Below are 13,355 nucleotides of genomic sequence, written 5' to 3' on the forward strand. Positions count from 1 at the left end.
GCCATAGATGTGGTCTTTCTCTCTGAGAAGGCTGTCAAACTGACGGTGATTCAGGCTTCTGGATCGGATGAAATTAACAGTTTGGATGACCACCTTCATGACGTTATCCATCTTTAATGACTTGCAACACAAAGCCTCCTGGTGCAAAATACAGTGAAAAGTCAAAAAATCACGTCCTCCATTTGCAGATTGCACTTTCTCTCTGAACTTTGTCACAACGCCTGCTTTTTTCCCGATCATTGAGGGCGCACCATCTGTAGCCAGGCTGACAGCGCGGGACCAGTCCACTCCGACCCTGTCCAGCGCGCCGACGAGTGCGGTAAAAATATCAGCTGCTGTCGTTGTATCTGTCAACGGCACCAACTCCACGAACTCCTCGGTGACGGTCAATGTGTCATCAACTCCGCGGATGAAAATGGCCAGTTGTGCAACATCTGTAATGTCCGTGCTTTCATCAATTGCAACCGAAAACGCAATAAATGACTTTACTTTTTGCTTCAACTGGCTGTCCAAATCCACTGAAAGATCGGAAATCCTGTCTGCAACTGTGTTTCTTGTCAGGCTGATATTTGCAAAAGCCTGCCGCTTTTCAGGGCACACAATCTCCGCTGCCTTCATCATGCATGTTTTTACAAATTCACCCTCACTAAATGGTTTTGAAGCCACTGCGATTTCATTAGCAATGAGGTAGCTAGCTTTCACTGCAGCGTCACTGATGTCTCGGCTGTGAGTAAACACAGACTGCTGTTTCTTCAGACCCGCCAACAGTTCATTCACCTTCTCTCATCTCCGCTGTCCTTGAAAGTTGTCATATTTGTCGGCATGAAGACTCACATAGTGGCGACGAAGGTTATATTCTTTCAGCACTGCAACATGCTCTGAACACACCAAACATACAGCTTTCCCATTCAATTCCGTGAATAAATAGGATGACCATTTTTCTTGGAACACTCTGCGTCCACTTTTCTCTTTTTTGACAGAGACATATTGGGGCAATGAGGGTGCCAAAGCACATAATGTTAAAAGTAGAAGCCGTAATAAATATCGCGGGCAAAACAAAGTAGCTCATTGGCTGCACGTGCTTGACCTACTTGCTCTGCCCCGGTATAAACAGTTTGCTTGCTTAACACAATTGCTATTGCGCCATCCAGTGGACGCAATTGGAACAGCAGTTTATTTTATTGAAAAATTGCAGCGCATTTTTATACTTTACAACAACAACAAACAAAAAACCCGTTTGCGGGCCTGATCCGGCCCGCGGGCCGGACGTTTGACACCCCTGTGCTAAGCATTCAAAATGTAACAAGTACTTTTGGGTGTCAGGCAAACTATGTAGTAAAGTAAAATTAAAAGTTGTCCAAAATATAAATAGTAAAGTACAGTACAGATACCAATAAAAAACAACTTTAGTACTTTACGCCACTGGTTACATTGTTGATTGCGCAAACCTTTTGATAAACTTACAAGGATTCAAATGAACTACCATGCCTTTTACTTAAAACATAACATTCAAAAGAATATAATATCAGGATCAAATAACGTAAACGATTCACAGACATGGGGTTATTGCTATCACAGGAAACTTTATTAGGTAACAGATTTGAAAGTATACAGAAAGGATAGGATTTAAGTGCCATTCAGCTTAATTGTGCGTTTGAATTCTATTTCTCTCTTGCCTCTGGGATGATGACAGTTGATTTGAGACCAAATCTCCCTGAGCAGCCAGTAATGATATCAAGTGGGACTGCCCTGCCATCATCCAGACAGTCCCCAAGCCCGGTGGAAAAAAACTAGCACACACTTCTTTGCAGTCTTAACATGTTGAGCACATTATATATTTTTTTCCCACAGTTTTGTACTGCAGCTTATGAAGCATACAATGGCTGTACGTTAAACCACATCTATTTCATTCCGCTGCCTAAGATCATGGTTGCAAAGACGTGAAAAGAAGGGTCAGGTAAACCAGAATGACAGTGAGTAGTAAATAGAGTTCGACGTCTGCGGTTGGAGTGCGCTGGTCCCAACAGGCCTACACCAGCTCAGAGAGCATGTTGGAAGCCAGGCTGCAGCTGAGGCCGGTGCCGTCAGGCTCCACGTTGATCTTCTTCACAACTCCATCCTCCACCACCATAGCGTATCTGAGAGAAGAAATGTGACAATGGCTTTATTGGGGTTGATGCTTTTTGCAAAGTAAAATCCAAATGTTGAGATAAGTGAGTGTTACCCACTCTACAGTGTATTGCAGCAAGTTCAACACTGATATAGTAGAAGACCTCACCTCTGGGAGCGCTTGTTTCCAAGCACAGCCACAATCTGATCATTGTCTAGCAACAGGTCCACTGCCTGTAAAGAAAATAAAATTGGTGTCACATTCACACAAGAGTAAACTATTAAAAGGTCCAATGCAGCAGTTTTTATCAATATAAATCATTTCTGGGTAACACTTAAGTACCTTACTGTGATTATTTTATAGTAAATTAAAATGGTCAACAACAAAAAAGCTTAGCAAAGAGCAATTTCTCAAGCAAGATCTTTGCTAGGACTGTCAGAGTGGTATGAGTGGGGAGGGGAAAACTGAAAACTAGCCGTTATTGGCATAGAGGTTTAGAACTCTTTCTTATTGGTCTATTAACTAATTTACAGCCTGGTGGTGTCACCCAGCAGGCCAAAATTCCATCCCACCAAAAAAAGCTGAAGTTTCAAGTGGTCTTTTACCCTGCGAATCATTACCTGAAGAAATTCAACAAAGGGCATTATCATAATTTTCACAATTTCATAGTATTATTCCAACCTCAGTGTGGAAATATATATAAAACACAGGAAAATCATGTTTTTGACTGCACTGGTCCTTTAAATAAAAATCAAGGCTTTGAAGACATATGACCTTAGTGAATTCTCCAGTAGGATCAGCCAGCATTCGCACCTGCAAAAGAGAGGCAGTAGACATTAACATGCATGTATAAATTCTGTGTACACTAGCACACGTTTGATTAAACTAAAAAAGGTATATTACTTTCATACACATAAGAGATGTGTATGTAACTAACCTGTACCCCCGCACATTGACTCGCTACCGGTACACCCTGTATATAGCCTCATTATTGTTATGTCATTTTATTGTTACTTTTTATTTTATTTAGTAAATATTTTCTTAACTCTTTCTTGACATGCATTGTTGGTTAAGGGCTTGTAAGTAAGCATTTCACTGTAAGGTCTACACCTGTTGTATTCGGCGCAAGTGACAAATCCGATTTGATTTGAGATGTCTTATTTAAACTCCTGCGCAGATAGGGGCTGCGATTACATTCAATCCGAAACCGCAAACTTGACATTTAAACGTAATTTCCATTTGAGCTGACCTCTGCAGCGTTTCCCTTGAATGCGATCTCCGCGAATGTGGTAAAACTGCCTTTAAAAGACTAATTGTCTACAAACACAATCGGACGAATCCCGGCCTAACACTCATGAGATGCAACATGTTCAAGAACAGGTCCTGTAAATGACGAGGATAACACTCAAAGCCACAACCATGTCAGGTCAGACTAGAGCTATGGCAGTCACGAACATTCGTAATTGTCAAGCAAATAACTGTCGGTCTCACCGTAATTGACGTTAATTAACATAAACACATTTAGCATCTCCTGGCTTCCTACAAGCCACTTATGCAGACCATAGGAACATCTACATTTTAAAAAGTATAATAAATCCATGTAATATAGCCTACATCTTCACAATAAATCCATTATTTATTTTAGACAGGTCTAAATAAGCATGATATGAAGAAAATGTAGTCTATTTCAGAAGAACAGAATAGCATACTCTGAGTTGTCCTTATGTTAGGTCCTGATCTGGCTATGCCAAATGGCTGTGGGCTACACTAGTTCATTTAGCAGACAAGATTTGCTTAGAATTCCGTGGCATTATTTTATATTATTTTATAGTATGAAGAATACAATTGAACAAAGCTGAATAAAATAGAAAGGATATTTTCTCCAAACGATTTGAGGAAGTACACACATGCGGCTATTCTGTGTTGAGCGGTTAACAAAGAAATAGGTAGTCCTATATGCTTAATTTAGAGTTATTAATGTAACTTTAGTTGTTCTACAAACATTGGGCTATTTGTTTAGATTTTTTATACATTGTAAAGGCTGCATGATGTGACTAATGATGATTTGAAAAAAAGTTGCTTGAAAGGCATGAGCGCTACTTTGTTTTTTTACGCAGGCTGTACACACATTATCAGTCTCTCATTCACAATTTGACAAGCACTTGATAATGCCTTGAATTTCACAGCGGCGTCCCCTTTGTGTGGCCGTAATGCACCCTAAAAAAATATTTTTGCGGCTAGTGGCCGTTGTGCCCTTGGCCCAGAGTGCTGCGTTGTGCCCTTCTCCCTGAGTGCTGCGCACTCCGAAGCACCTCTCACTCACATGGCTCTCTATCACGTGATCGGGTATTTCTCACAGGCTACAAGTGAAGACAGACACATCGGGGACGCAACTGCGCGCATCCTATCCAATTCCGAGGTGCATATTGAAGATATTGGAAGTCCACTGTCCACATTTACTTTTTGTCAGCCAACAAGATGAGTAGGCCTAACGAACAGCAAAAGCACTAGCCTATGTCAATATACTATCCCCCATAGTACAAAAGTTGACCTATTCTGTGCGAGAAATAAATATTCCAAACATAGTCTGGGACAGTTGTGGGATGCAATAGATCCCAAATTAATACAACTACTAGCATCCCAAAAACGTTTCTACGCAATGTGGCTGATGCAACAGATCAGAATGTTTAGCTTTAAATGTTGATAAACTATTAGGCTATTTCTTCACATTATAAGCGCAGCAATGCGCACATGGTAGTAGGCTATAAGCATGAATGTTCCATTAGTGGGAAAACACCATTATCAAAAGTGACTGCAAATGCGATTATGCATGTAATGCTTTTATTATAAAGGTGCATTTTTATGGTGAAAATTATCTTCCCCAAACTTGAAACTCACACGCTGCTTATGTATGCCAGTTAGGCTCTACACCCCTTGTAAAGCAAATGAATGTGCTTAATTTTAAGAAGTTATTTGGCCACTTTAGTTGTGATACAAACCTTATCAAAACATATAGGCCTATGGGCTAGGCTACATGAGGTGTGCGACTATGATTAGAAAAAGTCGCAAAAAAAAGGCATTGTCTCTTTCCTTATGCTGGGCATCATTCACAAGTGATAATATATAATTCACAAGTGATAGGCTAATAGTGTCACCCATCAGATTATTCTTGATTTAATCTCGTCTTTACATATACTAAATAATATATGTGTGAAATTTGTTTTGATTTAGAATGGACCATTATCATGCACCTGTCTCGAAACATCTATGCACTTAAATAGCGAATGGAGGACGCTTTTCCCGTGGTTTGTTTTCATGCCAGCCAGGTAGGCTATACTCCTGTTGTAAAGATAAGCCATGTGCTTAATATTAGGAAAGTTTATAAAATAAATATAGTAGGCCTAGCCTATAGAAAGCTGATGGGATCCTCTTTTTAAGAGGCCATCACTCTGTTTTCTCGCGCAATTACATAGCCTATAGAAATGTTGCGCAACATGAGCTCATGGGCTCTCATGAAGTGTTTGATTAGATTTTCGATTACATTTGCATTGATGTCAGAGTGATTAGAGGGACAATAGAGTGTGGAGTACCAGGCAGTTAGCAAGTTTAGTCGGCTACTAATGACCATCAGCAGCATCAGAGCTTGGAGAAGCCGAATTACCATGACTAAACGGTCACATGGAATTTGATCACTGCAACAGCCCTAGGTCAGACCAATGATATAGATATAGAGATATATAAATCATTTGGTCAGACCGGTCTAGACTGAAGAGCCACACTGTCTGAAGGATCTTACAATATAATTCAACGAGTTATGGTCTTGATGTAATACATGTTTCTGTTTGGGAGATAAGATATGTCCAATGACTTAACGGGGCAATCTGCAGTTCAAACAACAACAAAGCAGTCACACCGGCCGCCACAGTTTTTTGGTAAACAGCTGAGGAATTGGGCTTGGGAAATGTTACCACTCAAATTCATAGACAAAGCTATGGATGCAAGGACTGACCATCTATGAGATCAAAATTATAGTTATAAACATGTTTTCAGCCTATACAGTGTTTGTTCACCATTACATTGTTTACAAAAAAATCGAGTAAAACAGGCTTATATTTGGGGTTCTGATAGGATACAACAGTTGAACTAAGCTCATGAGGCATTTGTCAATTATATTCTTCAAGAATCAATAGATATTGTTAATTTAAAAGTCAAAAAATGTGTAGCAACTGCAGATTGATGCAGATTATTTCTCAGGACAGATACCTGAAAAGGTTTTCCTGTACCAAGTAAAATGCTGGACATCATCATAACAGAACAGAGATTTTCAGCCATAGCCTGAGGAATACACTGCGTAGACTACATTTAAATTACTATTCAGAAGGCTGAAGGTCAAGGTATCAGCTTGTCATTTTCAAACAGCATTCTGCACCTTGCCTTCTGCTCCATGTTCCTTTCCCCAGGCAGCCATAACGAATGCGTCGTTAATGGAGACGCAGGCGACCTCCTGCACACCCTTGCTCTTCAGCTCTGCTGCCTGCTCCACAAACCCTGGAAGGTGAGTCTGAGGGATACAGGAGCAAGAGAGGACGGGGGGGGGGACGGGGGGGGGGGGTGAAACAGTGATTTCAGATGGTGCATAAGGGACGTACATGGGCTGCGTTTAGATAGGCAGTCCAATTCTGATATTTTCTCCACTAATTGGTCTTTTGACCAAATAACATCAGATCTTTTCACATCAAGAGCTGATCTAATTGGTCAAAAGACCAATTAGTGAAAAAAAGATCAGAATTCGGCTGCCTGTCTAAACACAGCCATGGTGAACAAAGAGTGATAAAGAGAAACGCACATCCAGGTCCATTCATTGAAACTAGGTTGATCTAAATCAGGAGTAGACAACCCTGGTCCTGGAGTGCCAGGTGTGTTGAATTTAGCCAATCACTGACCTGATTAATTAGCTAAGTAGCTCAGTGTGGTGCCTAGTTGGGACACTCCTGGGTGTTCTTGCAGTACTCTAAAATTCTGATTTAGAGTTAGATTCTAAATGGACATTACCTTGGAACACCCAGGAGTGAAGGCCCCTGGCACAGCAAAGAGAACTCCCTTCTTCCCCTTGAAGAGCTGGTCCATAGACACCTTATTGCCTGGCTCATTCTCATGAACCTCCACAGCAGGAAGCTTTTCCCCAACCTAGTGTGTGTGTGTAGAGGGGAGACAATAGTTCAATCAAACACTGTTGAAGGTCAATCAAATGCTATGGAATAACATGATAGCTGAAAATCATTTGAAAGCAAACCATGGTATTGTTAAACATAAATTGCAACCCCTATTCAGTTAGAGATACATAATTATGAGCTTGACTAATTGTGTACTCGTGTACAGCAGCATTTGATGAATAATGTATTGGACCCAGGCAGTGGTTAGAGACAGTTTGCCACAATAACGGCCTTGGAAAGTTACTATTGGAGCATCAAGACTTTGCTTAATGTTAGAGCAGAGTCCATTCAGGGGCATTCACTGACAGCAGCTGGTTTAGTCATGCACAGTGTTGGTGCGTCCACTGACTAGCCTCATACGAACCATCCTAATCGCAGAGGTGTAACCAGACCTCACCTTCTTAAGATACAAATCGCTTTGTCCAATTCACGCTCCAGTAGGAAAAATGTGTTTCTGCTTGCTCCCTCAGAACAATAATAGATCGATACGTGCTTTATTTCAAAAGGGATGTTGTATTTATTTATTTTTTGTTACATTTTTAGTCATTTAGCAGATGCTCTTAATACATTTGTCAATATCAGTTGGGGAAATGTTCGGTTATTACCACACAAATAGCCACTTGTTAACAAAGTCAAGGAGGTCTCTTTCAGAATTATCCATAACTATTACCCTATGAATCATTACCTGAAGAAACGCACAAAAAACATTAACTGTACTTTTTGTGTTGAGCATCCAGAAACAGTTTTGCATGTATTTATGTAAAGAGATTATGGCAAGATATTTGTAGATAATGATATGATAATATTCTTGATGACTTTTGTTTATTATGGGAGAAAATGTGCTGCTCGGTTTCCTTAACTATAATAAGGATTAAAAAAACTATTTTACCGCAAATTAAAAAGTGTGTTAATGGTAAAATATAATGTTCATAAATGTCAATTCACTAATAGAAAAAACACTTCCTTGTTTTCTATAAAGAGTTCGAGCAGTACTTTAAGATCATTCTACATTCGTCAAAAAGGAAAAGCTGTAAAAACAGTCAATACGTGTGTCTTTTAAGGTCTTTGTATAATCTGACTGTACAAAATATTAGGAACACCTTCCTAATATTGAGTTGCACCCCCTTTTGCCCTCAGAGCAGCCTCAACTCATCGGGGGTGTTCACAGGGATGCTGGCCCATGTTGACTCCAATACTTCCCACAGTTGTGTCAAGTTGGCTGGATGTCATTTGGGTGGTGGACCATTCTTGATACACATAGGAAACTGTTGAGCGTGAAAAACCCAGCAGCATTGCAGTTCTTGACACACTCAAACCGGCCCATTCATGTCTTAAATTGTCTCAAGGCTTAAAAATCCTTCTTTAACCTGTCTCCCCCCCCTTCATCTGCACTGATTGAAGTGGATTTAACAGGTGACATCAATAAGGGATCATGGCATTCTACTGGATTCACCTGGTCAGTCTAAGTAATGGAAAGCGCATGTGTTCCAAATGTTTTGTATACAATGTATGTTTTTCCTTGTTCGTAGAATTCCTGTATGCATACTGGTGTTTTGTGCAATATTTATTTTCCCAAAACCCATCCTGATCTCGCGAGCTTACATTATTTTTCGCTATCCGTGTAGGGAAATACAATGTAAGCTCGTGAGATCAGGATGGGTTTTTGAAAAAGATGTATTGCACAAAACACCAGTATGCATACAGGAAGTCTATGTACAAAGAAACAAGAAAAACATACACTGAATGTACAAAACATTAGGAACACCTGTGCTTTCCATTACATTGACTGACCAGGTGAATCCAGTAGATTAGGATGTTTCTTCCGAGGCTATCGATCTACAGCAACAAACAATAAATAAATAAATACAAATGGGAATGTAGGAAACATCTATGGATAGGGGTCGAAGGCGTTAACTGTATAATAATATGTATTTGATAGAAAACGGATTTCATGTCGTAAATCCTTTATGTATACTTCCTTTATGCATCAGATCTGATTCCCTACAAATGAGGTGGTCAAACCTTCCCAATCCGGTTATCTAATCTTACCTACTATAAAAAGCAGACTGACCATATTCATGTTTTTAGCCCCATCAGGACAAATGCCTGTATACATCATGGACTCGAGAATGGCGGCTGTATGCGTCATGGACTCGAGAATAAATAGAATAGTCACATTTTACAAACCTCAAAATTGTCTACAGTCAAGGTCAACAAGGATCGTTATTTTTAGATCGAACATTTTGCTGACTGCATTTATTACCTTGATAGGCATGTTGGCAATGAGCGTGGTGTGTAGCGGTCTGATGCACTGGACGAAACGGGTCCCTTTGAGAATCGCTGAGCTGGAAATCACTAGCCTAAATTGAGTCGAGTCCCTTTAACACCGTTCATTGGTAGCAGATGACAAATGTCACAAAAAGTTTGCTTACACAACTGTTACCCCACCCCCGCGTCCGGTTGCAAGGGAAGCGTCCGGTTGCAAGGGATTTACTAAAAGCTTCCACTCTTTTACAATCCTGAAAATAAAATTGTATTCTAATAGTTATTTTGGTAAATTTGGGGATGGGCAACTGGTGGCCGCCCCCCTTTTGTGGGCCGTGGATTATTTGCCCCCCCCCTCCAAAAAAAACAAAAACAATCAAATGTGGAACTCATCTTCAAGGCTTTGTGGAACAGGCTGAAGAGCAATACACAAGGGACAATTTCTAAATTTGGTTGCGCATCAGACGTTTTTGTCTTGTTATGTCAGCTGACAGTCACGCAATTAGCCCATGTCAGTTAAATTTTTTTAGATTGGTACATTAGTTTAGTGGCCAGCTATCTAAACGTGTAATCATGGTCGTATTACCGACCAGGGGCCCACATTTGATTTTGTTAGACACTCTCACTCAGATATCATTAGTGCTGAGCGATTAAATAACTAAAATTGACCGATGTCGGTTCAATTATTACATTGCACAGTTTCTCTACAGATAAATCAGATCCAGCCTGAACTGTGCGATGTAGTAGGGAGTTGTAGTTTCCAACTGGCCAATATTCTACATAGTTTAGCGCATAAAACATGGTAATTAACTACAATGACCATAATCCATTGCGCATCTACTGTGTCTGGTCTGTTTCTTTTACTCCTTTTATGGAAGAGACAGAAGAATGTAACATTGTGAGGGGAAATAGAGAGCAGTTGCTTCGCGAGGTAGCCTATCTCTACCTGAAAATACATGATCAAAATCAAAATCAAAATCAAATCAAATGTTATTTGTCACATGCGCCGAATACAACAGGTGTAGACCTTACTGTGAAATGCTTACTTAAAAACCCTTAACCAACATTGCAGATTTTTTTTTTAAGTAAGAAAATATTAGCAAAAAATTACAATTCAATAAACTAAAGTTAAAATAAAGTGACACAATAAAGTAACAAGAACGAGGCTATATACAGTGGGTACCAGTACCAAGTCAATGTGCGTGGGTACAGGTTAGTCCCGTGTATTCATGGGTGCCAAGGGAACCAGGCTTCCCCAAAAATGGACCCAAAAAATATATATATATTTAGTCTCTCTGTGTTTCATATTTTTCCTTCAATTTGCAATAGGCTGAATGTATCTCACCGGAGAAAGCATCCGAGCGAGTGAAACAGCATCCTCTGTCTCTCTAGGTGTAGGCCATCTGTCTGATGCTGTCTGGTCCAAACGAGTATGACATTGTTGCTGCCCTCAGCATTGAATGGAATGAAAGGGAAGCCAGCAAGCATTTGGCCTCCCTTGATAAAAAAAGTATAAAAATTAGCCAATCAGTGTTGAGCTAAACTGAACGAGCTCAAATGTGAATGGTCCTGGCGCACCAAAAACAAGTGTCAAGGGAAGCCAGCTTGGATTTTGGTGTCACTCCTATCTAATCGCATTCAAAGCATAAGTCATTGACAGAAACAACTTGAATTGTTGCATCTCATTGTGTTGTTGTCCTCCGGTGGCTAGTAGCTAGCTAGCTAAAGTTGGCCCTTTCCTAAATTAGCCATGGATGGAGATAAGGATTTGGACTTGTGGTTTTACTAAATTGTCATCAAACTTTGTCATCAAAGTCTGGAATTCTCTGGATTTATGGTGCTTTCAAGACAACTGGGAACTCTGAAAAAAACAAGGTTGAAACATGACGTCAGTGATCTTCAGGTCGGCGCTCTAGAAAGGTGCCAGAGTTGCCGACTTGGAATTGCGAGTTCCCAGTTGTCTTGAACTCACTGAAGTCTGAGATTTCCCAGTTCCGAGTTTCCAGTTGTTTTGAACACGGCAGAAGTCGTGCTGGATTGACAGCATGGCCAATGTATTCAACCTTTTCTGGCCCATGGTGTTGAATGTTTATCATTTTAAGCTTGGAAAAGAGACCCTTAAACCCAGACTTGGACCACACCCCCACTCCACTGAATAGCAGGCTAGTGATTGCTTTGCAATGCTTGCAGTTAGCCACTGATTCCTTCCAAACCACTCATTGTTGAATTTGCAATTTCCAACATGTTGTGTAATGTTTATGTCCAATGGTCGATGAGCACCAATACGTTTTGTCTATAATTTCTCTTCATATGACCAGGATTGAAAAGGATTTGCCAGTAGATCGTCGACGTGATTCATGATGATGAAAGTATGATGTTGACATGATCAGTCCAATCAAAGCTAAGGTAGATGTAACGTGATTTGACATCATTTTATTTGTGGCCAATGACCTTGAGCATTCTTGGATGGGCACTTCTAATGTAACTCTATGGCATCACCCAAGGGGCTTGAATGTCCGAGCTCTGCCCGTAGATTTTGCAGTGACGTAGTGTCCCATTAGTGACAGAACACAGCCTATTATTTTTATTATTGTTTTTATTGTTTTGCTAAACAGGTGTGGCTCAAAACAGGTCGCCACTGATCATTACACATGTGCACCTTGTGCTGGAGACAATAAAAGGCCATTCTAAAATGTGCAGTTTTGTCACACAACACAATGCCACAGATGTCACAAGTTTTGAGGGAGTGTGCAATTGGCATGCTGACTCCAGGAATGACCAGAGCTGTTTCCAGAGAATTGAATGTTAATTTCTCTACCATAAGCCACCTCCAACGTCGTTTTAGAGAATTTGGCAGTACGTCCAACCGGCCTCACAACCGCAGACCACGTGTAACCACGCCAGCCCATGACCTCCACATCCGGCTTCTTCACCTGCGGGAAGGGGGAGGGTGGGTGCTGAGGAGTATTTCTGTCTGTAATAAAGTCCTTTTGTGGGGAAAAACTCATTCTGATTGGCTGGGCCTGGTTACCCAGTGGGTGGGCCTGGCTCCTAAGTGGGTGGGCCTATGCTCTTCGACACCCACATAATGCATAGAGCATTTAATCTAAAAAATTATCAAAACCGTGATATTTTTTTCTAATCGAACCGACCTCAAAAAGCACTAAACACTCAGCACTAGATGTCATATTAAAAACTCCAAACATTTCTCTCCACCCCATGGCAAAATGTGTAGAATTGCAGCAAACTTGCTTTAAAACGGCAACATTTTCTCTACACCCCATGGCAAATAGTGTAGAATTGTAGGAAATGTTTTGCTTGCAGGGGAGGTGGGGTGGGGGGGGCAACAAAATGTCACTTAGGGCCCACATAAGGCTGGCTCTGACTGCATGTGTGTATGGATGTGGGTAGCAGACGCACATCCACTGTAACCCCTCATGAGTTCAGATTTTTTGTGGCCCCCACCCACATCAAAGTTGCCCATCCCTGCCCTAACTGAACAAAACGTGGACAAGTATTGGCCACAGGGGTATGGACACACTGATCCTTAGATCAGAGCTGTGAAGGGTTTGGCCGTACATTGAACATCAAAAAGCAGGGCAAAGGTATAGAAACCCTGCCACACACGTATCGATGCGTAAGGGAGATTGGAGATACATGAGCTTGTACAGGTAGATAAGGACAGAACACATTGGGCCTCAAGCAGATATGAGCCAGTACAGATATGAAGTTTAACTTCAAGAGAAGGTGAAAAAATTAAAAAATCC

At 40.8% G+C, this 13,355-nt stretch overlaps 1 protein-coding gene across 1 annotated transcript; it reads right to left on the minus strand.

The window, feature by feature from the left end:
* Positions 1 to 1,558: 1,558 nt before the first annotated feature.
* Positions 1,559 to 10,045, minus strand: LOC311099616 (peroxiredoxin-5, mitochondrial-like). The gene is made up of 6 exons (XM_084140335.1): positions 9,587 to 10,045; positions 7,163 to 7,297; positions 6,540 to 6,671; positions 2,885 to 2,923; positions 2,279 to 2,343; positions 1,559 to 2,138 (listed from the first exon to the last, which is right to left on the minus strand). Exons 1-6 carry the CDS (start codon positions 9,596 to 9,598, stop codon positions 2,030 to 2,032), a joined length of 492 nt encoding a protein of 163 aa, XP_083996461.1. The 5' UTR covers positions 9,599 to 10,045; the 3' UTR covers positions 1,559 to 2,029.
* Between the last annotated feature and the right edge of the window lie 3,310 nt (positions 10,046 to 13,355).

The sequence above is a fragment of the Coregonus lavaretus genome (genome assembly GCF_964263955.1).
Source record: "Coregonus lavaretus genome assembly, chromosome: 24".
Taxonomy (NCBI): domain Eukaryota; kingdom Metazoa; phylum Chordata; class Actinopteri; order Salmoniformes; family Salmonidae; genus Coregonus; species Coregonus lavaretus.

What these genes read in the sequence shown, in the direction of transcription:
- LOC311099616 (XM_084140335.1), bottom strand. An exon ending in AACATGGAGCAGAAGGCAAG is followed by an intron (nt 2,924 to 6,539) that starts GTGCAGAATGCT and finishes TCTCTTTTGCAG; the next exon opens with GTGCGAATGCTGGCTGATCC. An exon ending in GGAAACAAGCGCTCCCAGAG is followed by an intron (nt 2,139 to 2,278) that starts GTGAGGTCTTCT and finishes TTCTTCTCTCAG; the next exon opens with ATACGCTATGGTGGTGGAGG.